This window comes from Orycteropus afer, unplaced genomic scaffold, assembly GCF_000298275.1.
Source record: "Orycteropus afer afer isolate SDZICR_OR568_19922 unplaced genomic scaffold, OryAfe1.0 scaffold00243, whole genome shotgun sequence".
In the NCBI taxonomy this organism is placed as follows: domain Eukaryota; kingdom Metazoa; phylum Chordata; class Mammalia; order Tubulidentata; family Orycteropodidae; genus Orycteropus; species Orycteropus afer.
The window spans coordinates 571,908-591,644 of NW_006921830.1; the positions used below are offsets into that span (position 1 = coordinate 571,908).

The window sequence follows — 19,737 nt, forward strand, 5'->3', positions numbered from 1 at the left end:
CCTGCCAGCCTCCACCACTACTATGTGAGACGAACCCTTGGATGTCTGTGAGTTCTGTGAGGCGTTACAGCGAAATACAGAACCCTAAGACTGGGGAAATTACTGGGAGGAGGAGGAGGAGGAGTTAATGTCGGAAATGATGGAGTGGCATGATAGTTTGGACATTTGGGACATCTTTAACCTCTGCCTCATGGGGACCTGCCTCGTGCTGGTCTTTCTAAGAGAAATTGTTCAAGCACCTTCCTTTCCTCTTTTTCACTGACCATCTACTTTACCAAGCATGATCTCATTCTCTAGGGACTGGTCCCTCCTGATAACATGTTTAATGTACAGGAGGTAAAGTCTGAACACCCTTGCTTCTAAGGAGCATTCCCACTGTACATCCTTCAAGACAGATTTGTTCTTTCTTCTAGCAGTCCAAGGAAAACATAAAGAGAACAAAAAATCCCACAACTGGACCAATAAGCAACATCACAATAAATGGAGAAAAAACTTAATTTGTTAAGGATTCCGTTTTGCTTAAATCCACAATCAACATCCATTGAAACAGAAGTCAAGAAATAAAACACATTACATAGGCAAATCTGCTGTGAAAGACCTACCTAAAGTGTTAAATAGCAAAGATATCACTTTGAAGACTAAGGTGTGCCTGACCCAAGCCATGGTCTTTTCAATAGCCTCATATGCATGTGAAAGCTGGACAATGAATAAAGAAGATCACTGCAGAATTGATGCATCTGAATTGTGGTGTTGGCAAAGAATATTGAATGTACCATTGAATCTTGAATGGACTGCTAGAAAAACAAACTATAGTACATACACACATGGGGTACTATGCAACATTAAAGAACAATGATGGATCTGCAAAATATCTCAACATGGATGAACTTAGAGCCCATTATGCTGAGTGAAGTTAGTCAATCACAAAAGAACAAATATTGTATGAGACCACTATTGTAAAAAGTCAAGAAAAGGGTTTCACAAAGAAAGAAACAAAGATTCTTTGATGGTTACCAGGGGTGAGTGGGTGTCTTGGCTAGGTTCCCTAGCAAAGGAAAACCAATAAAGCTCTCATTAAAGAAAGGGAGAGAGAAATTTATCTCAGGGGAATGGCTCACACAGTTGTAGAGGCAGGTAAGTCCTTTTCAATTTGTCTTTCCTGGCATAGTAGACCATATGATTGTCCGACTCAAAATAGCCAATACCACTCCATTTCAGCTCACTAATGCCTAGGATGGGAGCTCTGGTAGCATAGTGACTAAGACACTTACCTGCTAACCAGACGGCTGGCGGTTCAAACCCACCAGCCACTCCTCGGAAGGAAGGTTGGGCAATCCTACTTCCGTAGTGATACTGCCTCGGAAACCCAAAGAGGGGTCACTATGAGTCGGGTTTGACTCGACGGCACATAACAACAACAACAATGCCTAGGATATTGAACTTCAAGTATTCCATTTCATTTTTGATGATTTCCTATTCTTGATTCATACTTTTTACATTCCACATTCTGATTACTAATGGATGTTTGCAGCTGTTACTTCTCATTTTGAATCATGCCACATGATCAAATGAAGGTCCTGAAAGCTAACTGCATTCACATAATTAAGGTCAACTCTGCTTTGAGGAAGCAGCGCTTCCCTGGATGGTTTTTTGATGCATTTGAACTATGGTTTTGGTGAAGAGCACTGAATATACCATGGATTGCCAGAAGAACAAACAAATCTGTCTTGGAAAAAGTAAAACCAGAATGCTCCTTAGGAGCATTAATGGAGAGACTTCATCTTGCTTAAGAGGAAGACCTTCAAGGAGATGGGTTGACACAGTGGCTGCAATAATGGGATCAAACATACCTACTGTTGTGAGGGTGGCACAGGACCAGGCAATGTCTCATTCTATTATTCCTAAGGTGGTGATGAGTCAGAGCAACTCCATGGCACCTAACAACACAACAATGGGAGGGGTGCTAAGTAAATCAATCATGATGAAACCAATAAAGGCTCTGGACATGGAAGCTCCATGGAATTCCTTGTTGGTGAAAGACATCACTGCACATGGGAGAATAGCATGTCCCTTGGGACTTGGAAGCTCCATGCTGGTAATCCTCCCAGATTTGTCAGATGTATCTTTTTCTTTGTATTCTTTTGATTACATTTAAAGCTATACTCATGTATAGCACTTTCTGTGAGTTCTGAATCATTCAGCAAATTATCCAACACAAAGAACTCTTGGGACCTAGCAAGACCGAAGTGAGTAGCCCCCCTGGGGGGAGGGGGCACTCCAGAGCTTGTGTATGACATCCTGAAGGAGTAGAGGGAAACCCCAAAGTTGTAACCAGTAAGTCAAAGTGAGAGTGTTTTAAGTTGTTTCATGTTCATCTTGTACATTTCCTGCCCCAGAACTAGAATCAAACATTTCTCCAAGAAAGTCTGGTTTTTTCAATGGGAAATAGCATTGTAAGAACACAGTGTCAGTGCTAAGAGTGTTCATGGATACCAGATTGGTCACTGTTCTAGACCTTTTCAGTGGACAAAGATGGAAAAATAAAACACCTCATGAGGTCATACTGATAATTACTATTCAAACTCAGGGCTACAGGGTTTTAACCTCTTCTGTGTTACAACTGTAGCTCCTATCTTTCACACAAAATATTCTGATTCTTGAGGACATAGGACATGAGAGTATTAGAATATCTCAAAATTACTCAATTGCTTTTTTAGTCAACACATTCTGTTTTAAATCCCTAAGTAAATCAGCACACTTCCTCTCTCCCTTCTACACAGAGAATGCTACAAGAAGAAAATGTAAATGCATGTTCAAAGCATCAGTCAATCCAGAAGAAGAGCTTTCCCCCCATGTTGCCCAGAGCTGTACGCTTGTCCCAGGATCCTTGTGTAGTCATCAGGCTGGGGGCTGACAGGAGGGGAGACAAGGAGAAATTTGCTTTTCTTCTCTCCTCTCCAGCCCAGGCTGCCCTCTAGTGGAGAAGCTAATGAACAGGAAATAGCCCAAAAAGTCAAACAGGAAGTCAACCTGCTGACATTTACTTAGCAATTACCAGAACTGGTTCTAAAATGGGTACTGAAGGTAGAAACCTCTGTGTGTCTTTAAATGTAGTCGTAATGAGTAGAGGCTGCCCAAATGAAAAGCACTTTATACAAATTATCACCAAGCAACATGTGAAGTTTCAAAATTGTAAGAGGGGAGGCCAATAGAGTTTATAAAAATTATATTTTAATTATGTATTAAGTGATTATAATTATTTTTAAAGAAATGCCATTTTATTTTTGAATAGAACACATAGTTTACCCTAAGATATAAATGCCTTTATATTTTGAAAAATATAGGTCACAGTGACATGATAAATCAAGAATTCATAAGCTTAAAAATATTTTACATATAAAAATTAATCATTGGAGCCAGACATGAAATCTTGTATCATGTAGCATTTGATGTGATGTTACAGAGGACTCATTTTGGTCATAAAACCCCAGAATTTTTTTAAAACATTAACCATGACTTAAATATTGTAGTCAATAATGTACAAGTTCCAGTTACAAAAGCTTGAATTAACAAGATTTTATTCAGCTTTAAACTGGATTAGTAAGTGCTGAGAAGGAAAAGAGGTAAGCAAAACTTCATTATTAAGGAGGTGAGACTAACACATTCCTTTTCTGAACCTCAGGTGCACAAATTATATTCATAGTCTTTTGTTCATGATACATCTTTGTCATTGGTCCATGTAAGGCCTTCTTCATTTTATTATTTGTTTAATGATATAATGAACTGGGTATTTTTAGGTTTTTTAAATCAAAATGGAAACTATTGTTTTTGCATCCTCCAGCCAGCATTGCCAGAAGGACTGATTCACTTTTTTTTTTTTTTAAACAATGTAGCTTGCACAATTTCCGGTGGTACAAAAACAGAAGACATCAATTTAATGGCTATAAGGTAATTCTTTGTCTATAACATGTAGCTATAATTACCAATACCGTTTTGTAGGATATTTAGATTTTATTTCAAGTGTTTCTCCATTATAAACAATTGCTATGCTGAATGTAAGCCTTCATGCAAGTCTAGATAAAATTCCTGGAAGTGGTCCTACTGGGTCAAAGTGCAAAACTATCAGGAAGGGCTTCTGACAGGTAGAGGTAAGCATTCATGTAGATAATCCTCCTGGGAAGAAGCAGGCAGACACAAGCAAGGTAACCAGGATTGGAAGTCTGTATTTGAAACAATAAACGGAATGAACAATTTGTAGGTTCTTAACAATTAAATGCTGTTAGAGAAAGATACTTCCAGCAGATCAAGGGAGGGAGAGACACATGAAGTAATGAAAATTTGACTTTGGGTGACTACAGAAAACATTTCCAACTATCAGCTAAAGAATCTGCAAGACTTGAAGAAATTAATTTAAAGGGCAAAGAGAAGGGAAAGATGATTTTTTCAAATGATTCCAGACTGTCCAGGCTGGAAAACCCAGAAACCATGAAATCCTAAGGTCTCAATGAATATTACAGGGCACAGATCTGCCAACAGGGAAAAGGTGCCCTGCAGAACCTGCTACACAATTTATGGGGACCAGCGTAAAATTAAAACATGAGACCTTGTTAAAAATTAATATTAAGAATTCCGAGGCGGCATCACCAAAGCATGGAACTAAACACGAGGCCCTTTTAAACACAGAACCCTAAAATCTTTAGGAATGCACAAATCGCTCGTCGATGTGGCCGGCGCTGGTAACCAGATGACAAAGCCTGCGCTAGTCTAGCGGTCTAGAGACCAGGAGGTGTCGCCCTAAAGGCTGAAAACACTCTCGCCCTTTTAGGGTGAGTGAGCCCCAGAAGGCAGGCCCAAAGGAACAAAGAGCCCTAGCTCCCCGCCCAACCATACGGGGTCGCTGGGCGGAGGGAAGCTCCCCCAACGTATATGGGAGTGTAGGCTGGGGGCTGAAGTGCAGCAGCTCGGGCAGGGACCTTTGCTCCGGGCACAAGGTTCCCAAGACGTGGCAAGTCCCAGCCATGCGACTCAACTCAGTTACTCATAAACCCGGAGTAGATTGTGGGAGGGAGCACGCGTACACATCTTGGACCCAAGGCCTGGGCGGGGAGACCTCGTGAAGACACACAACCTAGGGAAGGTCTGCAAATAGTGAAAAGCCAAGAGGGCGACTAAGGGCACAACGCGGAACCGGAAAGGCAGTGGTACGTTAGGGACGTCTGCAAAGACAGCGGAGAGGAGCCAGGGATCATCTAAAAAGTTGTCGGAACAGCTAGGGACCGTCTAGAAAGGACCGACCCCACAAGAACTAGGCTTCCGGAAGCTAAATTTGCAAAGGAGAGTGTGGAGGCCTGGGGGTGCTCATCGGTGACGTGAATATGCCCCAAAGACACCGGGAAATAGAGTTCTACTTAGGGCAGAGCCGACTGAAGCTGCAGCTAGCGGAAAGAGAACGGCTCAAGCAGGGGTGGTTTCAGGATTGTCTGAAAAATGTTAAATAGGATATATGTTGTTGTTAGGAGATATATATATATACACATATCTATACATATATACACACATATATACACACATATATATACACATATATATATACACATACATATACACATACATACACACATACATACACATATACATACATACATACATACACATATACATATATATATATATATATATATATAAGCTCTGGTAGCGTAGTGCCTAAGGTACTTGACTGCTAACCAGAAGGCTGGCGGTTCAAACCCACCAGCCACTCCTCGGATGGAAGATGGGGCAATCCACATCCGTATTGATGATGCTGCCTCGGAAACCCAAGGAGGGGTCACTATGAGTCGGGTCCGACTCGATGGCACATAACAACAACATACACATAGGATATATAGAAACATTAGGAGCCTGCAGCAAATTATATCCCTTGCTAACACACATCTCAGTTGCGAATCTCCAACCGTTTCTTTTGTAAGACCCGCTTCTCTACCAGTAAGTCTCGTCCAGTTGTCCCCGATCCAGGAAGCAGCCGGTTCCCCACTTACTCCCTCCACTGTCAAGCCCTCTCTTTTTCCCTTAGCCCCCTCAAGCGCTTTCTCCCGCCCCCCTGTCAATCACCGTGATCCACTGTCCAGTTAGCAGACAGAGCGGGGCGGGACCGTCAGGGACGTTGCATGACGTAGGCGCTCCGCCGGCAGGGAAGCGGGGAGTTGCGTGACGAAGGAGGCGCGTGACGGAGGAGCGGTTGGCGATGCTACGGCGGCAGTCGGTGTAAACAAGTCCTCGCGTCGCCGCGTCCTGCGACCATTCCTGGCTGGTGGGTAGTCTAGCACGGAGCAGTAACCGCCCGCTTTAGCTGGAGGTACTTCCCGGCTTCTTCCTTGCCTCCTTTGGCGTACACACCCCCGGTACCCCACGTGGGCGTGGGGCACGGAAGGAGGGAGTGGTAGGCCGAATTCTAACCTTATTGGCTGTCACTGCTGCCGGCTTTCGCAAGAAAGCGCTCTGATTGGTCGATAAGGGGGGCGTCGGGGGGTCTCTGAGTCCTAAGGCTTCTGATTGGTTAGATGAAATAAGCTAGCGAGGCGCTTTCTTCCGCGAGGGGTTTTGATTGGTGGCCCTGAGAGGTTACCTGGGACTCCACCTCCTCCAGGGACTTTGATAGGTGAGTTTGGGGTAGAAAACTAAGAAATTCCTCTTCCAAGGATTGTCATTGGTGAGTTAGGGTAGCGCCGTAGGCTTCACTCTCTGCTTTCTTTGCTTCACAGGATTGGGGAAGGTTTGTGTTCCTGAAGCCTTGGGAATTGTCACAGGCTTAAAGAGAGGGGATCTCAGTCCCTAGGAGGGATCGCTCTCCTAGAGATAGCTACTGCTCCATCTCAGGAGATCTAGTATTTGTAGAGCAGGCTTTGCTTTCATTGAAGCCAAGGAGTTGACAGGAAGAGCCCCTGAACAGGTCCTAAGGATGCTGTGAACAGAAGATGGGATCACGGAACAGCAGCAGCGCTGGATCGGGGTCTGGAGACCCCTCTGAGGGCTTGCCCAGAAGAGGGACTGGCCTGCGACGGAGTGAGGAAGACGAAGAGGAGGATGAAGATGTGGATCTGGCCCAGGTACTGGCCTATCTCCTCCGCAGGTAACTTACCTTCTGGTGTGTCCCCACCAGGTGCCACCACAGTTCCTTGATCCACCTCCAGGCAGGGAAGTTACAGGGGCTGGGGAACAGGGTTAGCGAGTCTGCAAGCAGATTCTGTGGTGCCTGCCGGGCACCAGTCTTAGTTATCTGGTGCTGCTATAACAGAAATACCCTAAGTAAATGGCTTTAACAAACATTTATTTTCTCAGTGTTAATAGGCTAGAAGTCAGAATTCAGAGCACCAGCTCAAGCGGAAGGCTTTCTCTCTGCCACTTAGGAGGAAAATCCTTGACTCTTCAGCTTCTGGTTCCTAATTCCTTGGAGATGGCATCTGTCTTAGCCCTTCTCTGTTCTGTTTGCTTGTTTAATCTCTTTAATATCTGGAAAGAGAGTGGCTCAAAATACAGCCTACACTCATTCTGTCTCATTAATATAACAAAGATGGCCCATTCCCAAATAGGATTATAACCACAGGCATAGAGGTAGGATTTACAACACATATTTTGAGAGACATAATTCAATCCATAGCATTCCACCCTTTGGCCCAAAAAAAACTCATGTCCTTGCCATGTGCAAAACATTCACACATCCCCCATCATCACATCATCCCAAAAGTCTTAACCCCAAGTCCAAAGTCTCATTTTCTGAATCATCTGGATCAAATATGAGTGAGACTTTAGGCATATTCCAACCTGGGGCAAAAGTCCTCTTCTGTGAACCTATGAAATACAGGATACAAGTTCCCTGTCTCCAAAGTACAATGATAGAATAGGCACAAGGTAGACATTTACATTACAGCTGGAGAAATTGGAAGGAAAGATGGGATAACAGGTACCAGCCAGTTCAAAACCCAGCTCTCGGTGCTTGAAAATAATCTTCTTTCAGGGCCAATGATGGCTGCCTGTATGTCTTCTCATCTGGGCAATGGCCCTGCCCTCCAGACTTTGGGTTGTTAGCCATGCCCTCTGGATCTAGGTGGCAGCCCCATGGCTGGAGGCTTTAGATTCTCCTAGTCCATCTGAGTGGCACCACTACCCCCTCAGCCCAGTCTTCTGCCTCTGGGCCTGACAGCTCCACCCCCAACTTTGGATAGTGACCCCATTGCTCAAGGCACAACTTAATGGAGCCCCAGAACCAAGTTGGCAGAAGAAGATCCAACTCTTTGAAACCTAGGAGGCTGTGCAGTCCCACTCTTTAAGATTCAGGAGACCTTCTCCTCACCCTTTGAAACAGAGAAGGCCCTACTTCCCACAATCCTTCCAGTAGTTCTGCTGATCTCCAAGCTGCTCCAGAGATGGTCCTCTTCTTTTCTTGGAGAACAACAAATATAGTTCCTTTGGTCTGTTTCCTGCCTGTGGAATTCTAAGAGGTAAACAAGTTCTCTCCCTTCATTCTTTCTCTGTCCTCTTCAGTCTAAGCTGATGGGTTTTCTGCTGTGGTAGTTGGTTATATCCATCAATCACAAGCTTAATCATTCTAACAAAAGATTGTGTAGCCACATCATTGGTGAAAATTCTAGGACATGTGTCCTTAGTAAGTCCATCTTTTTCCTTTGCATTTTACTATAAGTGGCAAGGAGAAACCACACAGCTCCTTTAAGATCATGCATAGAAGTCTCATAAAGCAACTATCCAAGTATCATCATTTAGAAATTCTGCCTTCCCGCAAACATTTGAACATAATTCAGACAAGTTCTTTGCCACTGCATAAAAAATATTGTCCTTCCTCCACTGTCCAATCACATGTTCATTGTTTTCTTTTAGAGCATCTCCAGAAGCACATTTAATGTCTGCATTTCTAGCAACATTCTGTTGCTGGCACTAAGGTGATAGAGACTTTCTCTGTAGTTCTCCTCACTTCCTTCTGAATCCTTACCAGAATTGCCTTTGACATCCATTATTCTACCAATGATCTCTTCAAGGCAGTCTTGGCTTTTACTACTCAAAAACTCACTGCCATCAAGTCAGATTTGACTCATAGTGACCCCTCCTTGGGTTTCCGAGGTGGTATAGGCGGTATCTCTACGGAAGTAGATTGCCCAACCTTCCTTCTGAGGACTGGCTGGTGGGTTTGAACCGCCAGCCTTCTGGTTAGTAGTCAAATGCCTTAGGCTACACCTAAGAGAGCACCTTAAAACTCTTCCAGCCTCCACCCATTACCCAATTCCAAAAACACTTCCATATTGTAGGTATTTCTTGGATCAGCACTCCACTCTTCCAGTACCAAATACTGCCTCAGTTACCTGGTAGTGCATGCAGAAATACCACCAGTGGATGGCTTTAATGAACAATTTTATTTTCTCACAGTTTGGGAGGCTAGTCTGAATTCAGAGCACCAGCTCTAGGGGAAGGCTTTCTCTGTTGGCTCTAGTGGCAGGTCCTTGTTTCTTCAGCTTCCGTTTCCTGGTTCCTTGGAGATTTTCATGTGTCTTGGCACCTATCTTAGCTCATCTCTCTTTTGCTTATTTTTTTAATGTTTTTTATATCTCAAAAGGGATTGATATATCCTATACTCATCCTGCCTCAGTAACATAACAGACAACCATTCCCAAATGGGATCATAACCACAGGCGTAGAGGTTAGGGTTTACAGCACATAGTTTTTGGAGACGTAACTCAGTCTATAACAACACTTATGGCACTCAGCTTCATACCCAGTAAATGTGGTTGCCTTGCCTTGAGAAGTCTACCAAGAGGACCTAGTCTTATGTTTTGAGGGGGCTGTTCAGGGAAGCCTCTCTTGCTATGACTACCATGTAATCTGTTTTCTAAGTAAGTGCAAAAAGGATTCTGGTGGGAAAGAAGTAAAATGGGGGATAAGAAGAGTTGGGAAGGAAGGAATTGAATTTTAGTAAAGCCATTGATATGTGATATGTGGCCATGTGGATTTACTTGAAAAACAAGTTTAAATTGACCTACCACTAACCTTATTCTTGAGGAAAGAATGGCTTGAAGGGAGTGACCACAAGGAATCACAGGAAAGGGGTGTGACTGTTTTTGTTTCTTTGCTTATGGCTCCTTGGGGATAAAATGAGTTTGAGGATCCTTTCAAAATGCTGAGTCCTGTATTGGATTCCTAAGGCAGAGGCTGAGAAGGAAATGCTCTCAGAATTTTTAGCTCTCTGGGAAGAGAGAACTCTAGTCTGTCAGCCTCCAGGGCTTGTAGAGGTTCTCTATTCCTACTCTGAGAGTGAGCATCCATTTCCTACTGTTTTCTATAAATCAACACCAAACCCACTGCCATTGAGTCAGTCCAACTTATGACGACTTTATAGGACAGAGTAGAACCCCCCAGAGGGCTTCCAAGGCAGTAAATATTTATGGAAGTGTCATCTTTCTCCTGTGGAGCCACTGGTGGTTTGAACTGCTGACCTTTTGAGCAGCCTAATGCTTTAACCATTGCACCACCAGAACTCCATATTGTGTCCTATATGAGACTGAAAATAACAGCCAAAGTCTAGTTGACCTCAAACCCTCAAAATGGGGACACTGTGAGGGTTTGAGTACCAGGTAGTCGTTAAGAACTGGATAGCCACTGGCTCTGAATTTGGTTGGTTTCGGGGAAGGGATTCCCCCCTTTATCATGGGGGATCTCTCCACAGAGGCCAAGTAAGGTTGGTGCAGGGCGGAGGTGCAGCAAATTTACAACTCATCCAGACCCTCTCTGACTCGGAGGAAGAGCATGACAGCGCCTGGGATGGTCGTCTAGGAGACCGATACAACCCACCTGGTAAGAAGAAAAGCAGACTGAGACCCTAAAATTGGAAGACTACTAGAGAAAAAAAATTATTTTGTTTTATTTTGTGTGTGTGTGGGAAATCATGGATTAAATGGAAAGCAGAAAATGAGATAATTCAGGGGATGAGGGAGTCCTTGCAGCCCTAGTATATTCAGCCACTTTGGATGGGTCCCATCTTCCTACATTTTGGATACAGTTATGCTAAGTGTCCTCCAGGGCTGGAAGACCTAGGATTAAACTTCTCCTTGGTACTAACAGTGGATGCAACCCCTGACACTCGGGAGCTGGAACGCAATGAGATCAAGACACAAGTGGAATTGGCCACAGGGCGGCTGGGCCTTAGGCGGGTAGCCCAGGAGCACAGCTTTCCTCGAATGCTGCACCAGGTAGGCCTTACTGTCTCCAGCCAACCTATAGCAGACCTGCTGAGCTAGCCAGAAGCTCTGCCAGCCCCAGAGAGGAGGAAAATAAACTCCAAGGAGGCTTCAAGTGCTTGTGTTAGGGAATTCTTGGCCAGCTGCAACAGAGTTCTGTGGGGCAGTCTTCCTGTATTTGGCGTCCATTTCTGTAGCAAGAGCAGTATCTTTGGAGGAGGGGGCTTGATGTGCCTGAAAGGGCCCTCTGTTTCTACTAGCAATATTCCCCGATCCCTTCTATTTAGAGAGAACGGGGCCTCTGCCACCGGGGAAGCTTCTCCCTTGGAGAACAGTCTCGAGTGATGTCTCAGTGAGTATGGGGCTTGGTGGAGAGACTCTAAGGGCCAGATAGGTTTTATCACCTAAACTTTGAAGGGACAGGTGTGAAACACTCCTCAAAGATAATAAAGTTAGATTAAATAAGGTTGCAGCTTTGAGAATACACAGAATAGAAAAGTGTAGAAATTTAGAGGATGGTGGAATGGATGAAAGAAAAGGGATTGTACTCAAAGCCAAAATGGAAAAGTAACTTTGTACTGATGTCCGAGCTCTGTTAGAATTCTGCTGAGTACTAGTCCAGTCTGATCTCCCCTTACCCTCACATTCCCTCTCCTTCCTCAGCTTCTTGCCCAATGATCTGGGCTTCACTGATACCTACTCTCAGAAGGCTTTCTGTGGCATCTACAGCAAAGATGGTCAGATCTTCATGTCTGCTTGCCAAGGTACCAAACCCTGGTCCCGTAAACTATCCCTCCATGGGACAAGGAACGTTCCCCCCAGCTGAGTTAGAATGTCCCAGGCCCAGGGAGCTCAGAACCTGGCTTTGGGATGCTTAGGCAGAGTATGTTTCCCATGATAAAAGAAAGATCCCACAGCTACCTGGAATTATGATAGAGGTCTGATCAAGAGAGGACCCTAGAAAGCTGTTTCCTAACTCTGCCTGATCCCTACTTACACAGACCAGACAATCCGACTGTATGACTGCCAGTATGGCCGCTTCCGTAAATTCAAGAGCATCAAGGCCCGGGATGTAGGCTGGAGTGTCCTGGATGTGGCCTTCACCCCTGATGGGAACCACTTCCTATACTCCAGCTGGTCTGATTACAGTGAGTATGCACCAGACTTCTGTTGTCTCCAACTGGAGGCCTCAGGTCTCCATAGCCTCTTCTTGTCTGAATAGGACTTCACACCTCATCCTGGGATGATCACTCCCAAGGTGCTCTGATATCCTTGCCTTTGTTCCTGCTTTTCCCTGCCATCACCTCCACTCCCCTTCCCCCAGCCTTGAATGATTCTTGTTTCTCTTTTCTTAGTTCATATCTGCAACATCTACGGGGAGGGAGACACACACACTGCCCTGGATCTAAGGTACTGGCTTCCCTTCCTAGTCAGACTCATCAGAAACTTCTTAAAGAAGGCTCTCCAAGAGCAAAGCTCTTGAACTGGAGCTCTGGCTTAGAGGGAAAAGTACACTGGTTTCAAGTTTCACTCTCAGTTCCTGGGAGGGAACCACCAATCCTGCCAAACAGAGAACCAGGGTAAAATAAATGGTTGCAGGATAATTTCTGGGTTCTCACTGAAGTGATCCACATTCCAGCACGTGTTGGCAAGACCTCTTTTTCCCCTTTGAAATGTGCCTTACAACTCTCATCAGATCCCCTTAGAAAGGCTGAAGGAAAGCCCCCTTACTGAGTACTTTCTTTGCTCTTTTCAGACCAGATGAGCGTCGCTTTGCGGTCTTCTCCATTGCTGTCTCCTCAGATGGACGAGAAGTGCTAGGAGGGTGAGTATTTGCAGGGCGTGTATCCCTTAATTAATGAGATGGAAGTTCTCCCATGATCAGCTCTGCTGTTACAGAGGTTGCACTGGACACCTCTACCCTGTCAGCTGTGGAGGACAACCAGCCCTTCTCCAAGGTCAAGGTTTACGAGTTACTTCATCTCTTGCTCACCATTTCCCTAGCCTAAGATGGGAGTTCCGAATCCTCTGTGCAAACACAGCTAACTCTTCTTCCACTTCCTGTACAAAAGCCCTACAACAGGACTTCTCAACAGGGACTCTCAGGAGCACTTCTCTCATTCCTGGCTCCAACGCTCTCTTTATCCTTTCCCTTTCAGGGCCAATGATGGCTGCCTGTATGTCTTTGACCGAGAACAGAACCGGCGCACCCTTCAGGTATTGCTTCCGAGACTTAGAGCCTCTATCTCCTGTTTCATGAACTGTTATAAAATTTAGAAAGAGGTCCTAGGTATCTTGCCCTCCTCCTACCCTAGATTGAGTCCCATGAAGATGATGTGAATGCAGTGGCCTTTGCTGACATAAGTTCTCAAATCCTGTTCTCCGGGGGAGACGATGCTATTTGCAAAGTGTGGGATCGACGTACTATGCGGGAGGATGACCCCAAACCTGTGGGTGCTCTGGCTGGACATCAGGATGGCATCACCTTCATTGACAGCAAGGTGGGCAGGGGAGGCAGGACTAAGCATAGCCAAGATATTTATTGAGCTTCCAGTTGTCTAGAAGGGCATGAAAATGGGCTGGTGTGGGAACTTGCCAAGCTCTTTATTAGCAAAGGTTTAGAAGAGCTAGAGGTTAAGCCAGGAAACATGAGATCTATCTGTACCCACCAAAAGCTCTGGTGGCATAGTGCCTAAGGCATTTGAGTACTAACCAGAATGCTGGCAATTCAAATCCACCAGCTACTCCTTGGAAGGAAGGTTGGGCAATCTATTTCCATAGTGATACCACCTCAGAAACCCAAGGAGAGGTTGCTATGAGTTGGATCTGACTCGACAGCAGTGGGTTTGATTTGGTTTTGGTATCTGTACCCACCAGTCCTCGAGAAACAGAGCAGGGCTATAGAAGAGAACCTACTCCAGATTAGAATAGGACCAGCCAGTGGCCTGGGCAAAGAAAGGAAAACCTCCCCAGCAGGTGAGATCTGAGGCAGAAAACTGAAGGTAAGCTTACCTGGAAGAAGACAGAAGAAAACAAAGGACTGACATTCCTACTTCTCAACTAGAGAAAGGGAGCCGATGACAGGCACCAACATTTGCAAGCTTTAGTGCTTCATTATCCATGTTTGGATTCCCAGGGCGATGCCCGGTATCTCATCTCCAACTCCAAAGACCAGACCATCAAGCTCTGGGACATCCGGCGCTTTTCCAGCCGAGAAGGCATGGAAGCCTCACGCCAAGCTGCCACACAGCAAAACTGGGACTACCGCTGGCAGCAGGTGCCCAAAAAAGGTAAGAGTGGAGAGGAGAACCTGAGATCTGGCGAGTTGAGAATCACAGTGGCAGTTCAAATACTTAACTGGTAAAGCTTGGCATGGGGACAGTGGATGTGACTGTAGTTTGGAGCTGAGTCCTTGAAGCTCCCCCATCCATCCTGCTTGGCCAGATATTAATCCTTTCTTTGGTGGATCATGGGAAAGGCTCCCAGGGTTGTGGGCAGGCAGCCACTCCAAACCAACCAGTACAGAAATAATTAAAGATTTTCAAACAGCAGGACCATACTAATAGATTGTGAAGTTGTTGCTGCTGCTGTTAGCTGTTGTCAAGTTAGCCTCTAACCCATGGTGGCCCCATGCACAGTGGAGCTAAACGCTGCGCGGTCCCGCACCACCCCATGACTGGTTGTGGATTGGACCAGTGTGATCTGCAGGGTGTTCTCTGGCTCGCTTTTGGAAGTTGATCCCCAGACCTTTCTTCCCAGGCTCTCTTAGTCTGGAAGCTCTGCCAAAGCCTTTTAAACATGGTAACAACACACAAGCCTCCATTGACAAAGTCAGTGGAGGTCATGTCTGTGTGTGGAGGCCATTGGCCAGAGATTGGAGCTGGGTCTCGCCCATGAAAAGCAAGAATTCTACTATTGAATTTTACTGCCCCAGTTGACTGTTAGGAAAATGCCACCAGTGGAGAATCAGAAAGGCAGTTGTCTCTAAGAATTAGTCTTTGCCAAGGGACTGGTGGTAGAGGAGAATGCAGAAGCAGACTCCCTAACCTAGAGCTCTCCCTGTGTCCTCACCCAGCCTGGCGAAAGCTGAAGCTCCCAGGAGATAGTTCCTTGATGACCTACCGGGGCCACGGGGTGCTGCATACCCTCATCCGCTGCCGATTCTCCCCCACCCACAGCACCGGGCAGCAGTTCATCTACAGCGGCTGCTCCACTGGCAAAGTGATTGGTGAGGATTGTGTCAGAACAAGGAGCCTCAGGAGCAGCAAGAATGTTTCTCTAGCATTCTGCCTGTAACTACCAGTGACCAGCTTAAAAATTCCCAGTGACGACTACAAGTGAAATTTAATTTCATTTGGAGCAGAGGAGGCTTAAAGAGAGAAATAGAAAACATTCTTTTGTCAGCATTTTAAATTAAGAAAAGTAACATAGGATTGTGGTCAGCAAATACAGTAAAATACCAGGAACGTGCTGAGTTCTATTTTGTTGCCAGTTGACAACAAGGAGTTGCAAATGGAAGATATGAAGAAACAGAGACACACAAAAAAGTTGTTGTTAGATGCCGAGTTGGCTCCAACACTATAGCAACGCTGTGTATAACAGAACAAAACACTGCTTGGTCCTGCACCATCCTCACAATCCTTGGTATACTGTACCCCATCATTGTAGTCGTGGTGTCATAAACATTAGCAAGTAGTTAAGAACAGACAGGCTCAGTGAATATACACAAAAAACACAAACACAAGCACATACATAATAAGCCTAAGGTAATACTGTCCTAACGCAAGGCCCTCAGACAGAGACCTATGCAGAAAGAGAAAGCTGTACCCATTCCAGATGTGGAATACCCAACTCACATATCTGCAGAGACAACCCGTTCACTATTACCTTCCAAATCTCGTGAGCTTTCTAGAAAATTTCTGCTGAAAGCCACATTACGTTTTTTCAAGTATGCTGTTCTATGCTATTGAGTCAATTCTGACTCAGTGACTCTGTAGGACAAAGTGGAAGTGCTTCATAGGGTTTCCAAAGCTTTGCAGAAGCAGACTGCCACATCTTTCTCCCGTAGAGTAGCTGGTGGGTTTGAACTGCCAGTTTTTCAGTTAGTAGCCAATTGCTTAACCACGTGCTAACAGGGCTCCTTTTTAAGTATTGGTTCTATGAAATTTAGGTAAGGCCCAGAGATAGCCACTGTTTACTCCTTCAATCCGAGGCAGGGAAAAGACTAGGGAAAATGAGATATAACACAGTCTTCTGGTGTGTGCTTTTCTCCCCTGGGAAAGTAGAAAGTTGCCTAAGAGTCAGTTAAGCACTGCTTTTGAGGGAGAGGGGAGGGTGGCTTCAGGGTCCTCTGGCAGCACTACTTGACTCTGACCTGTCCTGAACAGTGTACGACCTTCTCAGTGGCCACATTGTGAAGAAGCTGACCAACCACAAGGCCTGTGTGCGTGACGTCAGTTGGCACCCCTTTGAGGAGAAGATTGTCAGCAGTTCGGTGAGGTTACAAGGGTTAGGGAGGCCAGTGTATTAGGGGCTTGGGCCTGGAATGGGGCAGTACCCCCTTGACTGCTTGCCACCTTCTGCCCTGCAGTGGGACGGGAACCTGCGTCTGTGGCAGTACCGCCAGGCTGAGTACTTCCAGGATGACATGCCAGAGTCGGAGGAAGGCCCTAGTGCCCCTGCCCCAGCGCCCCACCCCTCTATGGCCTTTTCCTCTCCCCAGTAGATCTGACCTCCAGCCCCATATAGGGGTAAGCCTCTTGACAAACTCTCCACCTCCTCCTCCTTTCTCCCTTCTGGGGATGGTTTGGAGGAATTGCTGGCATTGGACTGCGAGTAACAGAAGCCCAGGCTTCTGCATCCCACCTGAGCCCTGGAGGATCTTCCCCTTGGGGCAGAGTGGTCTCTTCATGCTCACACACCCAGTTAGTTTGGGTCTTTATCTGGCCAGGGCCTGGCAGGACTGCCATTATCTGGGATGTGGCCTCTGCCACCAGGAGAATTGTCCAGAGTATTTTTTTAATCATGTTTGGATGTTAGGTGTTGGCTCCTAGAGTAGTATACCTGAGGCCAGGTCTTAACTGACCAGTCAGTGCCTCTTCACCCCTGCCAGGCTCTTTGCCCAAGTCTTCAAGTTGAGGATTAAATTGGCCTGTCAGAGGGCTGGACATCCTGGCCTTTGTTCCTGGGGTCTTGATGGCTAGAGCTGTAGACCTTGAGTAAGGGTGGGATGGGTAAGGGTGTTCCCTGTGGTGGGAAACCCATATGAATGAAGCCCATATGTCTTCTCTAATATGTCAGGGTCTTTGGGGTAGGAGAGGCTATGGCATGAGGGGCAAGAGCTTCCAAAAGCTCCATGTGGCCCCACACAGTGCAGGCTCTCCTGACCCAGTGTGTCCATCATGCTGGAGGCCAGCATCTTTAAGGAGGAAGGTTGAAGTAGGACTCATTTGTCCTCACTGGCTTTGGCTCCCTCAATAAACTTCTTGTGGGAACCTGCCTCAGTGTCTTTCTCCATCTCCCTCACACTCTTTTCTGTCTGAGGTCTTTTAGCCTCTCACTTCAAGAAAAGAGCTCTAAAAAAGCCTTCGGGTATGCTCCTTGCTGGGAGGAAATACCACAAGATGAAGGGAAATACCAAAATCCTGCAACTTCTCCACCAACCTGAGAAATTTATCACCAACATAAGAGACATACACAGGGAAGTGAGCACATGCTAAGTTAAAGCCCAGGAATGCCCACATTAGCTCTGCTCTAGGACTGACCCTGGAGCTGGTACAGTCTACAGAAGAGGCAACCCATGAACACGAGCAAGAAAGAACTTAGATGACACTGATCCCAGGCACCATCCTGGGCACTTCACACTGACAGTCTCATCCACTATGGCCACCCTTTGTGCTAGTGAGGAAACGTGGAAAGAGATCAGGGACATACCCCAGAGCAAACTTATGGTCAGAGGGAGAGCTGGGATTCTCATCCAGCTCTGACTAGCTCTTTCCACTACATTTCAGTGTTCAAAGGCAATTTTCAAACCAGGGTACACACTCCCAGGGGTACTCAAAGACTTTCTCAGCAAAATGTGGTATGCAAAATAGGTAGTTTTAAAAGGATAAAAATTGTCCAGGTCCTAAGCCTCCGTGTGTTTTCTCTCCTTATATTGATCTGTTTAGTGTGATAACCTTTCCCATCTGCCCTTTTTCAGTCCACCTCTGCCCCTTTACCTGAGAGGCACCCATCCATCTCACCCAGAGCTTGTATTACCACCCGGGCACCAACACTAAGGGGCAAGTTAAAGTCCCCAGAGCCTCATTTAATCAAGGCCCCACAAATCACCTGTGCTTCTCATTACTTGTACTCACTGCCATTGAGTCGATTCCAACTCATAGCAACCCCTACTAGGTTTGCAAGGTGGCAAATCTTTATAGAAGTAGATTGTCCCATTTTCCTTCCACTGAGCAGCTGGTGGGTTTGAAACTGCAAACCTTTTTTTTTTTTAAGCAGTGAATTTTTAAAATTTTTATTGTGACTTGGGTGAAAGTTTACAGAGCAAACTCATTTTCTACACAGCAGTTCACAAACACTTTGCCTCATGACATTGACTGCAGTTTCCCACAGTGCAACAGCTTTCTTCCCACTTCCTCCCCATAGTTACCTCTTCCCTGTATCCTTCCCTCTCATGCACTCCTGCTCCCCTGCCCCCAGCTGTCTGCCTATACAAACACAGCCCTTCTGTTCTCCCATGATTGATCTCTCCAATGAGTGTATCTACCTAATGTAGATGTTCAACTCATGCCTGTTTTTTGTTTGGCTGGAAGCCACAGGAGTGGTGAACCGCCACTCTTCTGGTTACTCAGATGCCTTAGGCACTGTGCCACCAGAGCCCCTATGTTTCTGATTAAAAAAAAAAAAAAAAAACCTCACTGTCATTGAGTCAATTCCAACTCAGAGTGACCCCGTTGGATTTCCAAAGTGGTAAATCTTTACGGAGGTAGATTGCCCAATCTTCCTTCCACGGAGTGGCTGGTGGGTTTGAACCACAACCTTCTGGTTAACAGTCAAATGCCTTAGGCAGTACGCCACCAGAGTTCATTTTCAATATGATTTTAGTTTGTTGTTATCAAAATTTATGAACATTTGTTTTTACTAATAAGACCTTTTATCCAACTAACAGTTGTAGTGAGAATTCAATCCAGAAGAAAAAAATTTAACTCTTAGGGACTTACAGGAAATTTTTTTTAAATTTACGTTGGTTTTTTTTTTCCTTTCAGAGAGTGTGATAAAATCACGAATAAAGACTATCAAGCATAAAAAAAACCCCAGGATCCCTTCTGTGGGTGAAGTAGAATGGATACATGATTTGTGACTGTTAAGAAAATCTTGTCACATAATTTTTAATAGGTGATGTTGAGGTAGTGAATCACTATAGTGTTTAGATTTCATTGGATATTTAAAAAGAGTGATAGGATAGTTTTGTTTTCAAATGCCAGTATATACAATACAC

The 19,737-nt window shown here is 45.4% G+C and overlaps 2 protein-coding genes across 2 annotated transcripts in view; both read left to right on the forward strand.

Moving 5' to 3' along the window:
- Positions 1-4,834, forward strand: part of PCK2 (phosphoenolpyruvate carboxykinase 2, mitochondrial) — a 17,148-nt gene extending 12,314 nt beyond the window's left edge. Inside the window, exons 11-12 of the mRNA XM_007949251.2 lie at positions 1,219-1,240; positions 4,826-4,834. Coding sequence (XP_007947442.1) covers positions 1,219-1,240; positions 4,826-4,834 — 31 coding nt within the window. The remainder of the gene's footprint in view (positions 1-1,218; positions 1,241-4,825) is intronic.
- Positions 4,835-6,971: 2,137 nt separating this feature from the next.
- DCAF11 (DDB1 and CUL4 associated factor 11) lies at positions 6,972-16,962 on the forward strand. The gene is made up of 14 exons (XM_007949200.2): positions 6,972-7,126; positions 10,727-10,854; positions 11,122-11,249; positions 11,525-11,589; positions 11,901-12,001; positions 12,239-12,385; positions 12,593-12,647; positions 12,994-13,062; positions 13,397-13,454; positions 13,553-13,738; positions 14,374-14,527; positions 15,313-15,465; positions 16,625-16,731; positions 16,828-16,962. The coding sequence occupies exons 1-14, from the start codon at positions 6,972-6,974 to the stop codon at positions 16,960-16,962; spliced, it is 1,641 nt and encodes a 546-aa protein (XP_007947391.1).
- Positions 16,963-19,737: the final 2,775 nt, after the last annotated feature.

What these genes read in the sequence shown, in the direction of transcription:
- DCAF11 (XM_007949200.2), top strand. Translation starts at nt 6,972, where the DNA reads ATGGGATCACGGAACAGCAGCAGCGCTGGATCGGGGTCTGGAGACCCC. An exon ending in AGACCGATACAACCCACCTG is followed by an intron (nt 10,855 to 11,121) that starts GTAAGAAGAAAA and finishes TGGTACTAACAG; the next exon opens with TGGATGCAACCCCTGACACT. An exon ending in AGAACCGGCGCACCCTTCAG is followed by an intron (nt 13,455 to 13,552) that starts GTATTGCTTCCG and finishes CTCCTACCCTAG; the next exon opens with ATTGAGTCCCATGAAGATGA.